At 51.1% G+C, this 19,851-nt stretch overlaps 1 protein-coding gene across 2 annotated transcripts; it reads left to right on the top strand.

The window, feature by feature from the left end:
• Positions 1-1,756: 1,756 nt before the first annotated feature.
• SASH3 (SAM and SH3 domain containing 3) lies at positions 1,757-15,437 on the top strand. 2 transcript variants are annotated; one of them, XM_081793315.1, is made up of 8 exons: positions 1,760-2,018; positions 8,695-8,790; positions 9,506-9,652; positions 11,153-11,291; positions 12,536-12,684; positions 12,834-13,043; positions 13,194-13,344; positions 13,913-15,437. In XM_081793315.1, the coding sequence occupies exons 1-8, from the start codon at positions 1,962-1,964 to the stop codon at positions 14,101-14,103; spliced, it is 1,140 nt and encodes a 379-aa protein (XP_081649441.1). In that variant the 5' UTR covers positions 1,760-1,961; the 3' UTR covers positions 14,104-15,437. The 2 variants fall into 2 exon arrangements, with proteins under 2 accessions (XP_081649442.1, XP_081649441.1); XM_081793316.1 differs by lacking the exon at positions 8,695-8,790 and having other exon boundaries at positions 1,757-2,018.
• The last annotated feature ends 4,414 nt before the right edge of the window (positions 15,438-19,851 follow it).

The following is a 19,851-nucleotide window of genomic DNA, read 5'->3' as shown; positions in this document are numbered from 1 at the left end:
GAGGAAGTCAACAAGAACATCTTGGGAACAGGAGAGGGCCAGCCCAGGATTTCACAAGTGCTACAGAATGCAAAGTCTTAAAAAGATGCACACCTTTTACCCCGGGATGCCCCTTCTGGAAATCCATCCAAAGGAAAAAAATTGTGGCTATGAATATTTACCTTAAGGATGTGCAATGAAGAGTGAAAAAAAAGTTAAGCCAACCTGAGTGCATCAGCAAGGGTTTGCTGAAATAATCACGGTCCATTCATACAATGGGCTGCTGGGCAGCCATTACAAATGGCATAGTTGAATATTTCCTAGCATGAGAAAGTCTCAATGACACTGTATTCGGTTTAACAAGGAGATACCAACAGAGTTGGGGAAATGTGACTTTTTTTTCTTTTTTGATAATTTAAAAACAGTTTGTTTAGGTATGATTGACCTACAATAAACTGCACATTTTAAAAATGTATGATTTATTTTGACATATGTATACACCTATGAAACCACCACAACCAAGATAGTGAACATATTTATCACCCCAAAAAGGGTCCTTGTGCCCGTTCTGACCTCTCTTTCCCCTCCCCACCCCCTCAAACCACAGATCTGCTTTCTGTGCAGTATGATTTTTTTTTGTAAAATACGTATAGAGAGAGACAGAGAGGTAGTTAAATGCTCAAAAATAGAAAGATATTTATTCAAACAGTATGGAAGATAATTATGGAGAGAATTTTTAAATTTCCTCCTTTTTGTGTATCCATGTTTGCTAAATTATATATGATGAATATGAATTGCTTCTGGAATAAGAAAATCATTGAAGTTATTAAAATATCTGCCACATATAACCCACAAAGTGAACATTGTAAACTTAACTACACACGCATTCAAGAAATGCCTTGAATGGGATATTTGCTAATGGTACGAAGTTGCTTGCGAAATCATGTCTTTTTCGTGGTGATGGCTGTTGTGATGACAAATATATGGGGGTGGTCAAGGAGTTTTGACTCCAGGCATGACTGCTGTGGTGAGGACGGCAGTCAGCATGGTTGTGGCAGTGGGGATGATAGCTGTAGGGAGACGGCTGTAACCATGACTGCAGATAGAGGCAGATGGCTGAGAGTTGCTGACTACATGGGTGGTTGTTCTAGCAAGTGGCTGTGGTAGCATTGGCAATGACTGCAGCAGTGACAGTGGCGGGGATGTCGTGATGGCTGTAAAGGGTGATGACTGTAGGAATAACTGTTGTAGGGGTAAGATGTTGGGGTGACTAGGTGGAATGTCTATAAAGGTGACAGCCGTGAGGCTGATGATTGTAAGCTGATGGCAATGATGAGGACTGTGGGGGTAACGGCTGATGGTGCTGACTGTAGGGGTGATTGCTGTGGTGATGATGGCTGTAAGTGTGCTGATGACGGTGGGGATGACTGGTGGGAATGACATGGTTGTAGGGGTGGTAGTGGTGGTAGCAATGACCTTGGTGATGCAAGGTGACCAGGAGCATTGGCTTAACAGGCAGAGAGACATGGTCCAACTTCTGGCTTCTGGCTTCTGGTCAGTGAGATAAGAGGCGTGAGTAGGCCATATAATGTCCAGTTGATTGGCCACCTGCGGGGAGATGGAGCAGGATTGCTGATGATTGACATGAGATGGCAGAGTAGGGACTTTTCTCTGCTTCTTCAACCTAAGAGCCGTCTGCATCGGAATCTCTGGAGACTGAAGCTGGGACTTCCTTCCTCCCTAGGGGCCAGCAGGGGCTGCGATTGCTGTAAGAGCAGGTCACGTGGCGGGGCTTCCTGTATGCTGCCGCCGCCGGGTGTCCATGGCCCGCACCCCCAAGCTGCCACTGCAGCAGTCAGAGTGGCGGCCAGAGGCTCGGTCCATGCTGTACTCCCTGGACGGTGTTAGCGAGGCTGAGCAAGAGGCCTCGGTGTCTCGACACCTAAGATTGCAAGGACGGAGCGTCACCAGGTCAGAGGACCATGTTGCGCCGCAAACCCTCCAACGCCAGCGATAAAGAGCCCACTCAGAAGAGAAAGGTGAGGAGCATCTCTGAGAACCCACTCCTTCCTTCCCTCTGGTCTCTCAACCCATTCCCTCCAGGAATCTTAGAAGTGGGAAGAGCCAAAGGCCATACGTTGTGTCTGTAGGCAAGGGCCAAAGGGCAGTGGGGCAGGGGCCCAAAGGTTACTAGAGTAGCAGAACTACAGAAGAGACTTTCAAAAGCTAGAGAAGCAACGTTATAGAATAGACTCTTAGAAGTCTGGAATTCTAGAATTCAACTCCACAACGATGGGATAGAGACCTAAAATTAAGGGATAGAACCCTAGACCAGAATTCAAGAATCACAAAATATAATTCTCAAGTTGAATCCCAAGATTGTACTTAATTCTCTCTCCCCTACACTGGTCCTGCCACTACTTCTGCCCAAGCGTGGCCTCTCAAGAGCTGCTCAAAGGGCCCTGCTGGGCCACCCGGTTAAAAGCCATGATACTCCTGGGGCCCCTACCCTGTGGCCATCGCCTGGACTCTGCCCCCTTGATTCAGTTCTGTTGCAGCTCTCCAGTACCACAAGAGCGGCAGCCAACTAGAGAGTGGGCCCAAGGTGATTTCTATACTCAAGAAAAGGGTCTCCAATGCTGAAGTAGAATGCACAGGGTGTACAGGTTCTTCCCAGGTGGGGAGAAATTATTTGTGAAGACTGAGAAATGAAGCTGGTGAGATGGGAAGGAGGAAAATTTCAGTGGAGGGATTTTAAAGACCAGGAAGAAAAGCAGGTGCCATGGGCAGCTGAAATATTCCTCTTCCTGGAGCGGAGGCCCAATAGAAGATTACTTGAAGACTGCCAGATCTAGATTTCCTTAAGTTGGATTTGAGGATTTCTAGACTTATTCTTTGATTCAATTATAGGATTTTCCCAGGCAACCAGCAAGTACATCCCACACATCCAGCGGGATCCTAGGACCATCACAAAGCAGGCTTGAACCAGGCCCAAGAGGCCCAGGCCTAGCTCCCAAGCTACACTCTGGGGCCTCCAGACCCTCACTCTGCCCTGCTGTTTTCTCCTGGAGCCCAGGTGCCCTACGGGGGAGCCCCTTGTCAGGGGAGCAGCTCCCAAGCGGAGGCCCAGCCAGCTGAAAGGCTGAGCCCTGGGGCACTGGGGTGTGCCTCCTGCCCCATCTCAGGTCCTGGGGTGGCTGCCACTTCCGGCTGTACACTCCCCACTCCAGATGCTCCTCTAAGGTTGCAGCGGAGGTGGGCAGAGGCGGGTAGACTCATGAGTCTTCACACAGGCTCTGCCACCACCATCCAAGCCCTGCTTGGCGCTCGGCCCAGCAGGCTTACCATTGGCTGCCACCCCTCAGTGAGCAGGTCCACTTCCCCTTGATCTCTGGTTGATGGGGGTGGGAAGCAGAGACTGCTTTAGACACTGCTGGGCCCCAAACCACAGGGGAGCTGAGCTGGAGGAAAGGGCCTGAGAAAGAGCTGACACTTTGACAGTGGGACCCTGTGTACCCCAGAGGCACACAGAAGCCAAAAGTCCCTGTCTTCTTCCATGACTTTCCTTATCCAGATTCTGTTTGGTGACTCGGCCTCTGGGATTCCCACCACCCCCACCCCAACAGGCTTCTCCCAGGAGAAGCAAGGCCCATGTGGCACTCTGAGGTCCATGTCCTCTAGGGAGGATCATCCAGGCAAATCCCAACCCACCCCTGCCTGAGCCTGGGCCAGCCTCCAGAGCCACTCTCCAAGCCCTGCACTGTGGAAATGCCCTTAGCTTCCAGAAGGTAGGGACAGCATCTTCTCCAGGCCTGGAGGTAGCAGCACTGCTCTAGTGCTATGACCTTGGGCAAGTCCCTTCTTCTCAATGGCTGAAGTTGATGTGATGGAGGGAAAAGCACAAAGACAAATGAGGCTTCTTTCTCCTGCCCCTGCTCCTCATCCCAGGCCTGCCAAAAAAGAATGTGCTGGGCAGGGGGCAAGAAAGTGGGGTTGAAATCCTACAGGTTCTAGGTGTAGGACCTTGGACAGTTCATTGACCTTCTCTGGGCCTTGGTTCCTTCATTTTGGAAAAAGGGGATAGTTCTTGATCTGCGCATCTCAGGAGGTTGTATAGATCGCCTGGAACAATCAGTGTGAGAGTGTTCTGTTATGTGCATGCATGTGCACACAAGAGGGTGCGTGCTGTAGGCATGGGTGGGCATGGGGAGCATGCTGCAAAGAAGATAGCCTCAGTCCTAGCCCTGAAGTGGAGGCAACAAGACTTGAAAGCACTAAGAGCCTGCACCAAGGGAGGACTCACATCAGGTGCCAGGTGCTGCACGTTCACCCATATCTTAGCTTGTTTGCTTCGCATGTCAGCCTTGTGACATAGGAGCAGATCTTGTCTTTATGTCTGTTTTATGCCCAAGTCTCAGAGAGGTGAAGTGACTTACCCGAGTGCACACAGACAGGAAGCTGCAGAGCAGGGATCCAAGCCAAAATTTGTCAGTCTCCAGAGTCTTAACCCCTTCTCTTTATACCCTCGTGTCCCCCTACTGATCCCAAAAGCACTAGGAAACTCTGATGAGCATAAAAGACTCAGCCCACCAGTAAGAAAGCACACCTCTACATGACACCCTCACCAGCATACACTTTGTATTTCCAGTGCTTTCTCATTGCCCATAGGCTAACACCCAAGTTCCTTGGCATGGCTGGCAAGGGCCTTCCATGGCCTTTTCTGCTCCACCTCCCACCATACCCACTATACTCAGAATGTTTCTAACTCTTATTCTTGCTTAAACTTTTCCCGGCTCCTCCTGGAGAAATCCTGGCTCCCCTGCATGGAGCAACTTAAATGTGCCTCCTTCTCCATGAAGCCCTCCCAAGCCCTTCCTCCTCCATGCTTCCACCCGCTCTCCTGGAAGCTCCCTCCAAACACTGCCCACGGTTGCCATTACACTCAATCCATTCCTGTACTGGGAGGCAACTCCGTAAGCTCTGAGCACAGCAACACACACAGGCTTCCAGAGTTGCAAACCTGAGTTCAAACTCCTGCTCTTGCTGCTGCCAGTTGTGTGACTCTACCTAGGACACTTCATTTCCCTGAGTCTCAGTTTCCTCAGCTGGGCAATAAGGACATAAGACAGGACCGTGGTGAGGCTGGAGTGAGCTGGTATGCACGAAGTGCTTGGCAGGGTACAGGGTACCTGGGAGGTACTTAAGCCCTTTCTTACTGGACCCCCACATATGCACAGGTCAGTGCCTAGGGCCTAGGGGGTGCTGGGTATATGGCTGGTACAATGAAGGAGCTGAGAGGGTGGTTGCAGAGACACCCAGGGAAAGCCAAGCTTCCTTAAGAAGTAGGGGAAGAAGATGCCAATGGGGAACAGTGTGAGGCTCTGAGGGGCTGAGCAGGGGAGCCTTCCTACAGGGAGCAGCATCTTTGAAACTGGAATTGAAAAGCCTTTCTATGGATGTATAATATTCATTCAAAGAAGTGCATAAATTATAAGTGTTCCACTCAATGAATTTCTATAAGGCAAACATTCCCTCACAGGCAACACCCAAATCAAGAAGCAAAGCACTTTCGTGGTGCCCAGCTGGTTCAGTTGGCAGAGCATGCAACTCTTGATCTCGGGGTCATGAGTTCAAACCCCATATTGGACATAGAGCTTACGTAAAAAAAAAAAAAAAAAAGCACTTCCAACATTCCAGGAACTTCCTTCATGCCCCTGATTGTCACTACATGCTCTCTTTTCCTAAGGATCACCATTATCCTGACTTCCAACAGCATAGCTTAGTGTTGCCAGGTTTTGAAATTTCTATATGAGGAACCGTATAATGTACTCTAGTGGCTGACCCCTTCTGCTCAACAGTGTATCTGTGAGATTCATCCATATGTTGGGGAGAGCTCATTGCTATGTACTATTCCCTTCCATGACTCTGTTACAATTCCTGTATCCATTCTACAGTTGATGGGCATGTGGGTTGTTTCCAATTCCATTGGATTGTGAAGGAGGGGAGAAACTATGGGTGACAGAGAAGGGTGGAGTTTTCCAGGTGGGGCACACCCTGGGTGAAAGTACGGAGGGGGTCAGAGGAAAGGCTAAGCACACATGGACATTTGCTGAGGGGTTGCTATGTCAGCGCCTTCTATTCTCACAGTGACCAACGAGGTAGGTGCTCTTGTCTTCATTTTACCCACAAGGAAATAGAAACCCAGAGAAGTTGAACTCTTTTAGCTTTGCACAGCTGGTCAATGGCAGAATCAAGATGTGATCACTTGTGAGCTGACAGAGACTAAGGATCGGGGAGGTTAAATAACTCACTGAAGGTCACACACCCCCAGAGTTGAACTCACCAACATCTGATGCCAGAAAAGTAGCTCTTTCCAAGAGGCCCACATACTCCTCTTGGACATGGAAAAGGGGCCAACAGTGTATGGTACTACCTCCTGCCCTGGGCAGGACCCCCCAGGAATGTCTCACCCCTTCACCTGGAAGCCAGGTGGAAATCCAAAGGGGCTCAAGGGTTTCAACCCATACATGGGTGGGGGATCATTTCAGAGTCACCAAAAGGCTTTCAAATATTTGTGGTTGTCCCTCAGGTTGGAGGTAGGCTGGGCCAAAGTCTACCCTGGCTGGCCCCCACCCCTAGTCACCTGAAGAACATGTTTAGTTTTTTCCCTGTACCTGGGTTGAGGAGTGGCCAGCAGGCCCAAGTCCCAGCACCATCCCCACGGCCATTTTGGATGGTTTTCCTCCCATTTTGAGCTAAAGCTGGGACAGAGGGGCCCTGACATAAGGTCTTGGGGGCCAAAGGCCCCCCTCCCAGCCCCCAGCCTGCAGATTAATGACAGGAAAAGGAAAGAACTGCGGCCTGGTGGTGAGTTTACTCTCCCCAACAAAGCCCACTTCCGGCCCCGTGCCTGCCCTCCTGCGTGCTTTCCTAGGCTTGCCAGCCCCTGGGGCTTCTAGGGCGACTCTCAGCCTCCTGGTCTGCAGACAAGCTAAAGGGCAGTGAAGGGAAGGCCATAATGGTCCCATCGGTCTATAAATAGCAGCACAGCCTGCCCTCCTTGGGCCCAGGCCAGCCTGGTGCCCACCCTCTCTCTGTTCCCTCTTTTCCAGGCAATAAGAGGAGGAAGTTATCCAGGCAGCTGCATCCTAGCCATTCAAGAGAAGGAAATAAACAAAAGGTGGAGGAGAGAAGGGGAAAAAAGGGGGGGAAAAAGAGGAAAGAATAGTGGGTGGGGAACACCAAGGAAGGAGGATGGAGGAGACGCATGGGAACCACAACAGTCACCCCGTGGTCATGCTTTCCCCTCCCCATGCCCACTCGCTCCCCCCTTTTCCATCTCTCCAGTGTAGCACAGAAGAGGCTTTCTGACTGAGGCTGTAGGTGCTTCATTTGGGCAGCCCTCATGGTGGTAGTGTCTGCTTGGCATGACTGCTGACCTAGTTTCTGGTCAGCTAGTTGGCTGCAACCTCTAGGAAGGTGTGGCCCCTGACCCTGATTGCCTATTTGCCTTTGGTCAAGACCCACCAAGAGAACTAAAATCCCCAGGAGTCTTCGCTGTAGTCCCCAGGAGTAGGGGCCAATTGTGTGTGTGTTGGGGTCAAGTGATACTGCCCCTGTCCTGGGGGGGGATTGTCACTGGACCCCCCTTTCATAGGAAAGAGGATGTGAAACTTTCAGCTTTGTGTGGGTTTGGGGCTTCGGTTCCTCAAGCCCTTATCTCTGGTGTCTGCAGTATATCCAGCTCTATCTGTCTGGCCATCTGTGAACCCTGGTTCCTGTGTGTATCTCTGGTCTTGACTGTTGATCTTGATTCAGGCTCAGCCTTCCCTTCTTGTGTGTAAAGCCTGACTCTTTACCTGCCTGGCCCTGGTTTCTGGCTGCCATCTTGCCATGCTCATGCATATACAGTTAAGAACGCTCATTTCCTGAAAACAACCTCATCAGTGCAAACCACTGGCAGGGTTTAAAAGTCCAAACACTTGAGCCAGCCCGTCATGTTAGTGGGCTAGTATGCTGAGATGAAGAAAGAAAATGGCTGCTTTTTTTTTTTTTTTTTTTTTTCTAAATTAACCCCAATAGTTCATGTCCCAAATCTGTTGGCACCTTCTACTGAGGGTTTCCAGAAAGTATAATGCCAGGCCTAACTGATTCCTGGGGTGCGACTGCCTTGCTCTTCCAAGGACAGATTCATCAGGTTGGAGACATCAATGTATGTGCCACTATCACTGTGACAGGGACACCATGCTTGAATCAGATCCAGGGCAAAGAAGCCACTGTGGTATTGGGGAAGGTTTTCTCTGTTATGTAAATGTGATGCTATGGTCGTGCTGAGGTATGTCTCTAGTAGGAGATATGCTTTTGCCCAGACTCATTTAGTATTTCACTGCAAAATTCTGGAGCCCAAACTTCAGGTACTGGTGGAAATGTGCGCTTTGTCTGAGGCCTGGCTGAGGTCACAGGCTCCTGAAGTCTGGAGCTTGCCCTGGGGCCAGCATTCAAGGCTATTCTTGGCTGAAGAGCAGCAAGCAGCCAGGTACCTCCAAGTACATCTGGATGCTGCACCTCATTAGCCCCAGGTCCTCAGGGCACACGTGGGCACTCCTAGCTCTGGGCTACGTGCGGTGCATGTGTCAGGAGCAGGGGACAGCTCCTCGCTCCTAATTCTGCCAGCCTTTTTCCAGCCACTCATGGCGGCTCCTCTGCCTCTTCTAGCTCTCACTCCAGCGCTCCAGCAGCTTCAAGGATTTTGCCAAATCCAAACCCAGCTCCCCCGTGGTGAGCGAGAAGGAATTTAACCTGGATGATAATGTGAGTTGCTGAGGCTCCTCCTCCGGGGATCTGACTGCAGGCCCCGGGTGGGGGGATGGCAGGGTGGGGGAAGAGGAGATTTTCAGACTGAGGAAAGCCTGCTTAAATACAGAAGGCCCGCCCTCCCACCCACCGAAATTCTGGGCCCCAAGAACTCAGCCGCGTTCTTTTCAATCGCAAATTACAGTGGATCCTAGAACCATACGGGTTTGAATGGCGCAGGTACACTTGCAGGCGGATTTTTTTCAATAAACCCAGGACAGTACTGCAAATGTATTTTCTCCTCCTTGTAATTTTCTTAATACAATTTTCTTTTCGCTAGCTTACTTTATTGTAAAAATACAGTATGTAGTACGTATACATACAAAATATGTGTTCATCAGCTGTTTATGTTATGGGTAAGTCTTGTGGTCAACAGTAGGCTATTAGTAGTTAAGTTTTGGGAGAGTCAGATGTTATACATGGATTTTCACCTGCAGGCAGCGGGGGTGGGATTTGAAGCCCCTAACCCCCACGTTGTTTAAGGGTCAACTGTAATTATCAAATTAACTACAGATTAATAGGGCTGATCAGGTACAGGACTAGGAGGGAAGGGGATGGGGGCCTCTAACTTCCACCCCCTAATCCTCTGCCAGGACCTGAGGGCCTCCTTCTGCCCTCAGATCCTGGACCCAGGATCACCAGTGTCCCTGGACCTCCTCCTTTGTTGTCACAGATTCCAGAAGATGACTCAGGTGTCCCTCTCCCAGAAGATTCCGGGAAGAGTGGCAAAAAGCTGGGGAAGAAGTGGAGGGCCGTGATTTCCCGAACCATGAACAGGAAGATGGGCAAGATGATGGTGAAGGCCCTGTCAGAAGAGATGGTGAGGCCTGTGGTCCGGGGGAGCTGAGGGGGATGGGGAGGACGGGCACTGCTCTGGCAGGGTGTGAGCATGACCACCTTGACAGCCACTGCTCAGGTGCCATGCCTGAAGGCCTGATTCAGTACCAGAAGGAAGGTCATACGGAGGAGAGCTCACTCAGCCGTGGACCTGGCAGCAAGGCATAGTCCTGAGGGAGCAGGGGTAGGATCTGAGGATGGATGGGAGTCTGGGTATCAGAAACTACTGGGAAAGGCAGCCCTAAGCAGGGGGGCCGCTAACAGGGAAATGAGACTGCCTGAAGCAAATTCATCCACCTCAACATCTCACTTGGAACCAGCGTCTGGGATTGGGAAGACTTGATTCGAAGAGGGGCCCCTGTGAGGGAAAATAGAGAAGGCTGGCTCCAGCCCAGGGAGAAAGGGTAGGACAGACAGCTGTGGGGCCAGCACATGTCAGGAGCTGAGGTCACACAGTGGGTGTGCTGAGCTCAGGGCTCTTACAGAAGGTGCCCGGCCATGGTGTGCTCTACTGGCTCGCACTGGCTCATGCCGGCTGGGGCCAGCAACTGGTCAAATTTTCGGGAATTTTGTGAGTCAGACGTGAAACCCAAACACTGCTGAAAATGAGATTATATGAACTTAGAATTAAACAAATATTACAAATAAGGAGACGACCGTCAATCTTCAGAACTCATAATTTCCCGACTCTTCTACTCTCTCTTACTATTCTCTAAGTTCTTGAGGGTGTTTGCATCTACAGTCTCTGTGTGGTGGCATTAGCCTATCTGGTGTGTTGCTCGGTCAGTGACTTCGTACCGGTGCCTTGACGTCGGCTGCTGCGGGGAGGATTCCCGACACAAGAATTGGCAACTGCCATGAATTGGGGCTTTTATTCCTAGGGAGCCGGTTGTGAAAGGGCCACCACCACACTGAGGTGTGGTGAAGTGGAGGAGCTGGAGTCACTCCAACTTGTTGTGGGTTCCCGTGTGGCCTTGGGGACGCTCCTCCCTTCTCCTCTGTAAACTCGGGAGGGTCATCGCACTACCTTTTGGTGTCACCGTGAGGATGAGATGAAATGGCGGGCAGGGCTGGCACATAGGAGCCCAGCGGAAAGCAGCTCCTCTCCAGCACCGTGGTCTGCTGGACTCCACCCTAGCAGCAGCGCTCAGTGCAGGCTCGGGCACCGAAGCCCTTCCCGCGTGTACGTTGGCACTTGAGGCTGACCGAGCACATTCACGTGAATGTGCAGAGTCCAGCAGACCACGGTGCCGGAGAGGCTCCTCATTCCATGAGAGAGGCAGGGCAAGGACTGTCATTCCCACTTCACAGAAGCGGAAACTTGGGCTCAGAGATGCCAGGCAGCCTATAAGCGACAGAGCCCACGCTCGAGCAAGGCCCCACTTCTCCACGGAGCCCAGGCCCGTTTCCTCTGCACCCGGAACTGCCCCGTGTGCATCCCAGTCAAGGCCTCTCAGGGCTCCCTGCCTCCCCTCCCCTGCAGGGAGACACTCTGGAGGAGGGCTCAGCCTCCCCGACTTCGCCAGACTGCAGCCTGGACAGCCCCAGCCCTGAGAAGATGGCACTGGCCTTTTCTGAGCAGGAGCAGGAGCTTCCGGCACTTAGCCGCCAGGCATCCACAGGTGAGTAGGGGCCAGAAGGGAACATCTGCTGAGTCTGGAGAAAAGGACTGGGTTAGGGCCATGCAGGTGGCTGTCTGGGAGGGAGGTGAGAGAAAGGAACCTTCACAGTTTACCTGCTGGGAACTTTCCGAGCCCTCTCACGTTAAATTTTCACAACAACCTCATGGTGCCAGTACTATCATCCCCACTGTATTGATGTGAAAACTGAGGCTCAGAAAGGTTTTCACTTGCCCAAGGTGACCCAGTCTTGAGCTCAGGTCTGCCTAGAGGAGCTGCCACTTGCTGTCTCCAGGCCCTGGAGGGGCCCAGGGTCAGAGGAAGAGCCCCATTGCCCTCTTGGACTAGCCCACCCCCACCCTCCCAAGGGGAGGTAGAGGCTACAGCGCCTGGGCCTCTGACATCCCAGGCTGGGGGTGGGGGTAAAGGGTCTCCACCTGGGCTGGGAAGACAGCCTCTTGGACTGCAGCCCTTGGTTTGCTGGGCTCAGGGCACCACTTGGCATGTTCTAGATGTCTATGGGGTTGGACAGCCCCTCCTGGAGGAGGGGCTGCAGACTCTGGGCCGCAGACCCACAGAGCCACTGTCCTCACTCCTCAGGCTAGTTCTAAGTTCTATGCTCTTTCTCTGACTCCACAGACACCTCCCTGCCCCCACCGAAAGCCACTTATAATGCCCTCCATCCCTCCCCTCCCAGAGAGAAAGAGCCTGTCTGAGTTTCCATGTCATGTTATAACCAGACACTGAGTCTTATTAAGTAGAGAAAGTAAAATATTAGTTTAGGTTGTGGTTTCTCAGGTGCAAGGTGGCTTCCAGGAGCACTAGAGTAGGAGTCAGGAGACTCGGAGTCTAATGGCCCCAGTGCTACCAATTGTAAGTTGAGAGACCTTGAGCTGTCAATTGTCCTGTCTGGTCTCAGTTTTCCTCTTCTGTTCATTGGGGTGTTGGCCCAGTTGGTCTCTAGAGGTCCTTCCAAACTGCTCATTCTTTAGTCCATGAGCCATTTCTCCTTCTGTGGTCAACCATTTTCATGTCTGTGGTCCCAAAGGTAAAGCTGTGCTCCTGCAGGGTGGTAGAGGAGGTGGGTCAGAATCCCTTCTGCAGTGTGAGACTTGCCGGAGACCGGCATTCTTCCCCAGCATGAATCCTAGGGATTTCTAGCCACAGCCCCTGGAAGGTACCTCCCGGGTACTGCCCCAGCTGTCTTAGGACAAAGGTGACCCTCCTCCCTGCCCCATATCCTGCAGGCAGTGAGCTCTGCAGCCCCAGCCCAGGCTCTGGCAGCTTCGGAGAGGAACCACCTGCCCCACAGTACACAGGGCCCTTCTGTGGCAGGGCACGAGTCCACACCGACTTCACTCCCAGCCCCTATGACCATGACTCGCTGAAACTGCAGGTAAGGTTGGCATGTAGGCCTCTCCTGAGCCGGGAAGGCTGTGCTCATAAAGGAGCCTTCTTTGAGCCAGGGTATAAGTGTCCCTGGAGGCCAAGGGAATACCCCTCCCCTCTCCCCTGCTCCACTGTGCTCTCCTGTCCTCCCAACAGAAAGGAGATGTGATCCAGATCATTGAAAAGCCACCTGTGGGCACATGGCTGGGCCTGCTCAATGGCAGGCTGGGATCCTTCAAGTTCATCTATGTGGATGTGCTGCCTGAGGAGGCCGCAGGACCTGCCCGCCCCACACGCCGACAAAGCAAGGGCAAGAGGCCCAAGCCCAAGACTCTGCATGAGCTGCTGGAGCGCATAGGCCTGGAGGTTTGAGCTGGGACCTGCACTCTAAGATCAAGGGAGGCACACTTGGCCCAGAAATGGAGGCTAGGGCATGGTCAGCTATGTGGGAAGGGGGGGATCCTGAGCGGGGGTGGCTTGTAAGTGGCCACACTGGTGGTCTGCCTCTGCCCACAGGAGCACACGTCCACCCTGCTGCTCAATGGGTACCAGACACTGGAGGACTTCAAAGAGCTGCGGGAAACACACCTCAATGAGCTGAACATCATGGACCCACAGCACCGGGCCAAGCTGCTCACAGCCGCCGAGCTGCTGCTGGACTACGACAGTGAGTGGGTTTAGGAGCTGGGTGTGGGGGTGCCTTCAGGTATTCCAGGGAGGGGAGGCCTGCCCTGGCCCTGCCCTCTGAGCACACTCAGCCCCAGGACCCCTCTGCAATGGGAAGGCACTTTCCACACTCCAATTCCAGTCTCAGGCAAAGTTTGGCAACAGAGGGGTCTTAGGGATGATGGGGTCCAACTCCCTTTGGGGTCAAAGGGAGACTTAAGGCCAGAGAAGGTAAGGCATGTACTCAAGGCCTCAAAGCTGGGTAATAACAGAACCAGGAACAAGTGCAGCTTTCCCAGCTGCTAGCTGGGTGCTGAAGAAGTTTGAGCTCCTGGGCTGGGTTGCTGCCTTGGAAACCACTCCCACATGGTTCTAAGCCAGAAAGGGTGAGCAGGGTAGGGATGGTGGTGGGTGCCCAGAGGGAGAGACTGCCTATGGTAGACTTCCCAGAGTCCCTACCCCACACACAGGGACTGTGGGACTTTGGAAGGGGCCCTGGGACTTTGGAAACCCCTCCCAGCTAAGGCGTAAGCAACCCCATATTCCATCTCCTTCCTTTGCCCCGGCAGCCGGCAGCGAGGAGGCGGAAGAGGGCACCGAGAGCAGCCAGGAGCCAGCGGCAAACACAGTGTCTGAACCCAAGGTGGACATTCCTCGAGACTCTGGCTGCTTCGAGGGCTCAGAGAGCGGGCGTGATGAGACAGAGCTGGCGGGCCCTGAGGAGCAGCTGCAGGGCCTCTCCCTGGCCGGGGCGCCTTGAGGCAGAGGCGGCGGCACAGGCCAAGGCTGGGCCCCAGCAGCAAACACTGGGGATGGGCCCGGCCTCCCACAGAGGCCCAGACCCCAGAGGACTGGTGCCGAGTCCGGCCCTGCTCCCCTAGCGGTGCCCAGGGCTGCGGAGGCCGGCCAAGGCCCTCCCTGTAGGCTTGGCTGGAGTGGATGCGGAGCCACCCAAGGGCATGTCCCACCCACCCAGCCCCCTCCCTCCACCAGCTACTGACAGCACAGAACTTCCAGGCACTGCCTGCTCCCAGTCACAGCAAGTGGGACATTGCGGGCCCATCCTACCCATGTCCCTCACCACCGAGGCCCCCAAACCCTCCTCACCCTCACACCACTTTCCCCTGTCACACTGCTCCTGAAAAGGGGGCCAAGTCAATGTTTCAGGTACGTTTCAAAACCCTAGGGAGGCTGGCCATTTGAAAGGACCCTAACTCATCATGGGTCCATACAGACTTCCCCGAACATGGCTTGAAGAAAGCCACATGGACCTTCCCCACATTCCTTCTCCTTAACTTTTTGAGAGGTCTGGCCACTAAATCGCCATCTGACTTAAACCAAGTGCTTTCCCCAATCAAGGTCTAGGACTGGTGAGGATTAGAGTGGATATCGCTGAGGACCTTGCCTGCTCTGACATTCTGTGACGTTAAAAGTCTGCTGTCCTGTCACCTGTGGCTGAGGACACCAGTGGGGTTTACTGAGGGAGCTGAAGGGACTTTGGGCTCCCAAATGAAACGGCTCCTCCTGCTCATTTGTTCCATACCTCCCCACGTGACTCAAGCCAAGATACAACTTCCCCCAGCTTAAAGCAATATGACCCTCCCTTTCCACTCCTGGCACCATCCAACGACACTTCCCCTGAAGGCCAATGGCAGATAGATCTGACTTCCAAGGACAGAACTGCCCCTCTGAAGCCAGATGCAAGTCTGGACTCAGACTCGGCCCCCTGTAAGGGTTCTTAGAAACAAAGAAAGCATGAAGCTTGACACTGGGGAGCCCACTACCCCCAACTCTGCTTTACAAGAGGTTTTGATGTACCGAGTTCTAGAACAGGAGGAAGCTTATCTGTCGGTGGGGGCCCTCCCTTGATGTCAATACCAAGTCTGTGCCCTGAATTCCCAGAGTAAACCTTCCCCAGGGTCCAACTGGCCTGGGGACAGGGCCCACTATATCTAGGACGGCCTGCTTTGTGAACACACTTCTCGACCTACTATGAAGAATTTTGGTAAAAGCTACCTTGGGGAAAAGGTTTGGGTGTAAATATGAGGGGATGGAGGCGGATAAGTTGGCAGCAATAAACATAGGTAGAACTAATTACAGTCTCCAGTTATCTTGCCTATGGAGAGAGGGTTGGAGGGTCACACCAGTATCCTTTGAAGCTGGACTCAGCAAAATGACCTCCAATGACCTTTCAGGATCATCTGTCCCTTCCCTGAAGATGCTCACTGCCCTTGATCCTGCCAACCTAACACTCCAGTTTGAAGCACTAACTGGCTCTGCCCTCCCTGTTAACCAGCAATCCTCAGAATACAGGATCCCAGAGCCACAGGCCTTGCTGGGGTCTGAGAGTGTGGGTATCTATTTCCCTCTTCCTAGAATGGTTATTGAACAAGAGCCTTGAAGACCTCCACCAGTGAGGAAGGGCCCATGCTAGAGGCTGTCCAGGGTCCAAAAGGGAGAAATTTGGATTCCGCAGGGCCTTCCCTCTGAGGCCACCTCTTTTTGGACCCCATCCTGTCCCCACTGAAACTATAGCAACTCCTGGGAGGTGGGACAGAGACAGAAAAACTCCGTTTCTGCCTTCACGAACTGCACTAGGGATGGCAGACTGCGGTAAGAGCTGCCGCCAGAGTGAACACAAGGCTGCTCTGCTTCCAGGCTTTGTTCTCAGCTGTGCTCACACCACTGCCCTTAGTGGCTGTGGGCCACGGGCAGCTGCAACCATTATCCTCACCAGAGAAACCAGGAGTAGCTCAAACAGCCTCTAAGCTCCAATGGTACCATGTACTTGCTGCCATTTAGTAGGCACCAACTGCGGTACCAGAAACCAAGCACTTGGCCTTTATTCTCTCAGATAATCTCCGAAGTACCCTGCTCCTGCTCCCCCCCCCCCACCCCCCGCCCAGGTACATGCCATCATCTTCCCACTTTACAGAGGAGGAAACTGAAGCTCAGACAGGTTGAAGAAGTTGAGTAGGGAGTCCGACAACCTTTCAGAAGCCTCCTGCCCTCCAAAGGGCAATCTGACCCTCTGTCATGTGCCTTTGACACCCTTTGACCTGGCCATTCCCCTCCTAGGACTTGATCCACAGAAAGAGCCACACAAGTGCACAGATATATGGACAAAGACGCTCATAGCAGCTTTGTCTGCAAGGGTAAGCAATTGGAAGCAATGCAAATGGGGAATTAGATACGTTATAGTTCGTTCACATAATACTGTGCAGCCATTAATCATGACATGGTAGAAAAATATTTCATAACACAGGGAAAAATCTTTGTGATTTTTTATTGTTTAATTAAAAATTTTTAAATTATACAATAATGTACAAATATTCCTGTTGTAAAAGAAGTCTGTGCTGGATCACGGGGGGCGGGGAATGAGTACTAAAACATTATTTATAGGGTGATTCCATTTTTATTTAAGAAAAGGAAAACGTACAAAAGAATAAAGACTAGAAAGATCTGCACCAAATGGTTACCAGTGAGACTAGTGTGGCGGGACTGGGGGAGGGAGGGAGAGAAGTGTTCACTTTGTACATTCTTCTTGTGTTTGGATTTTTAAAGTATCTATTATTTTATGTCTATTTAAAAAGGAACAATATTTTAAGTTTTGAAAAAAAAAAAACTAAATAAATAGGCCCCAACCTCTGGCCTCCAATGTGGAGCAGTAGCAAAGTCATTCTCCTGCTGTCGTTTGGCACAGGCTTCTGGAAAGGTGAGGAGTGGGGGATGAATAACGCACAAAGTACTTAAAAACTGAGGGGACCTTATCAGAGTAGATTCCGAAACCTTTTAAAATCCTCGGGTAATACCTATCTATTAGGCCTAAGCTGGGGAAAGGAAAATATCAGAAAAAGCAAAATCAGACTGAGAAAGTGTTTTGAACTCCTCCCCACCCTAGGGAGGGGAGTGTGGAGTGTCTCAGAGCTATCAGGCCCCAGTTTTGTCTACAGGCTGGACACAGGCTGATAGCTATGCAGAGACTCCAATGATCACAAGACTTTGGGATAGGCAGCTGAGGAGGGGCAATGAGGAAATTGTACTCTACAGGCCAGGGCCTGAGGGATAAGAAAGGCAGGGCCAGGTGGGGCTACAGCCCAGGGCCCTAAGTGCCTCCATCAGGCAGGGCTGCCAGAACCTTTTCACCAGCCCATGGACATCTAGAAGATGCTAAGGGCACCCTATCCCAGCAAACCAAAGGCTGCGGTCCAATTGGCTGAGTCTTCTCAGCTAGAACCCTCTATCCCTTCCCCCAGCCTAGTATTTCAGAAGCCTAGGCTCCCCTTGGGAGGGTGGGGGTGGGCTAGTCCAAGAGGGCAAGGAGGCTCTTCCTCTGACCTTGGGCCCCTCCAGGGCCTGGGGACAGCAAGTGGCAGCTCTCTCGGTCAGGTAAAGCCTAGCAGTTAAGAGTCTTGGCCAACCTGAGTTCAAATCTTGGCTTTGTCACTTAGCTGGGTCACCCTGGATAAGTTACTTAACCTCCTCAAGCCTCATTTTCCAAATCAATAAGGTGCAACAGTACTAGCCCCATGGCGTTGTTACAAAGATTGAATGAACTATTGTATGTAAAATACTTAGTAGAGTGTCCAACACAAAATCAATGCTTAATGAATGATAATATATATCTGATCCCCCAAATTCACATCACCTTGCTACCTCCATTTCCCTCCATTCAAGGCCCATTTCACCTTGAATCCCTAGTTAGTGTAGTGACCAACAACAAAGGCTTTAGAGTTAAACTGAAGAGTCTACAAATCCTGACTCCACTGCTTACTAATTACATGACTTCAGGTGATTATATACATACATATTTCTTTTCTGTAAAATAAGAATAATAATCTATATTGCAATATATAAACACATCGAGCCAACACATTGCACATGCTAAATGTGTGCAATGTTATATGTTAATTATATCTCAATAAAAATTATTTAAAAAATAAAAATTGAATTTAAAGAAGAATAATGATCTAATAATACTTACCTCTTTGGGTTGATAGAGAAATAAATGAGATAATGCATATAAAGTTCCTGGCACATAGTAACAATAAATGGTGGCTTTCTGACTTTTTTGTAACCTCCAGGGTACTGAGCTCAAGACTGGGTACAAAAGCCGTGTCAATATGTGTTTGCAGACTAACTGCTATAGCCCACAGACAAACTGATATCCCAGCTCCCAGAGGGTTTTGGGATTCAGGGTAGAGGATGCCAGCTGTGGTGCTAAGAAGCTGGTGATGGAAAGAAAGCCCACCTGAGGAGTGAGGGGAAGCCCTGGATCTGCCCCGTTCACAGTAGGATGATCAGTCCCAAACAACAGACTTACTTTAGGCAACTCCTTTGGACATCCATGGGCTACTAGAAGGAACAGGATAAAGGCTAGATTCAAGAAGAAATAGAGTCCAGCCAGTTCCTCCCCAGTTCAGGTTTTGAAGCAACTTCCCCCTCCCTGGCCCATCAGGGAAGCAGCTGGGGGAATCAGCACATCCCACCTGAATGAATCATCCCCCTTCTCACTCGCTGTCCTTATTTCTTTTTTTTTTTCTTGGAAATATCTTTTATTGTTTGCTCAAATCAGTGTCAAAGCAAGATCCACACTTGACATTGCATTGCTAATTTTTTTTTCAATATATGAAGCTTATTGTCAAATTGGTTTCCATACAACACCCAGTGCTCATCCCAAAAGGTGCCCTCCTCAATACCCATCACCCACCCTCCCCTCCCTCCCACCCCCCATCAACCCTCAGTTTGTTCTCATTTTTTTAAGAGTCTCTTATGCTTTGGCTCTCTCCCACTCTAACCTCCTTTTTTTTTTTTTTTCCTTCCCCTCCCCCATGGGTTTCTGTTAAGTTTCTCAGGATCCACATAAAAGTGAAAACATATGGTATCTGTCTTTCTCTGTATGGCTGTCCCTATTTCTAACAAGCTTCATTAGACTTCCCCAGGTACGTTGTGATCAGCTCTCCCCAAATGCCGCAATGAAGGCTGTCAACTCCACAAATTCCCTTTCCTACCCGCCAAACCCTACAGCAGTGTGGTTTGACACAGTCCCCAGCCACAGCTTCCAACTCGCAGTCATAGAGACCTCCACACTCAGGTCTTTTGCATAAGTGGAGGCCATGGTGGGGTCATTAGAGACTAAGGGCATTAAAACAAAAGCTAAAAGAGGGTTTTAAAAGGAAAAAAGGACATTGATCACTGTAGTCTCAGTGAGGTCCAACACCTTCCCCCACCCCGAGTCAGGAAATTCATGATGAGGTATGAAGTTTCCCTGGCTGGGGAAAAAGAAAGCCACAATAGAGGCTACCTTGGCTTCTCACACAACATTGGCCACATACTATAGTATTCAGCCAACAACACAATCAAGTGGGAAGGAACTGCCTCCCTTCTAGACTCAGCCAAGACTCCTCCTCCAGGAAGGCCCTAAATAAATGGAATTCTATAGCACTTTATATGTAGGCTTCACATTTTCCTATAACTTCACAGTTACCAAGATAGCATTTGTATACCA

The sequence above is a fragment of the Panthera onca genome, chromosome X (genome assembly GCF_046562875.1).
Source record: "Panthera onca isolate mPanOnc1 chromosome X, mPanOnc1 haplotype 2, whole genome shotgun sequence".
Classification (NCBI taxonomy): Eukaryota; Metazoa; Chordata; class Mammalia; order Carnivora; family Felidae; genus Panthera; species Panthera onca.
The sequence above is the reverse complement of the archived record's forward strand: the minus strand, read 5'-3'. Positions and strand labels throughout refer to the sequence as shown.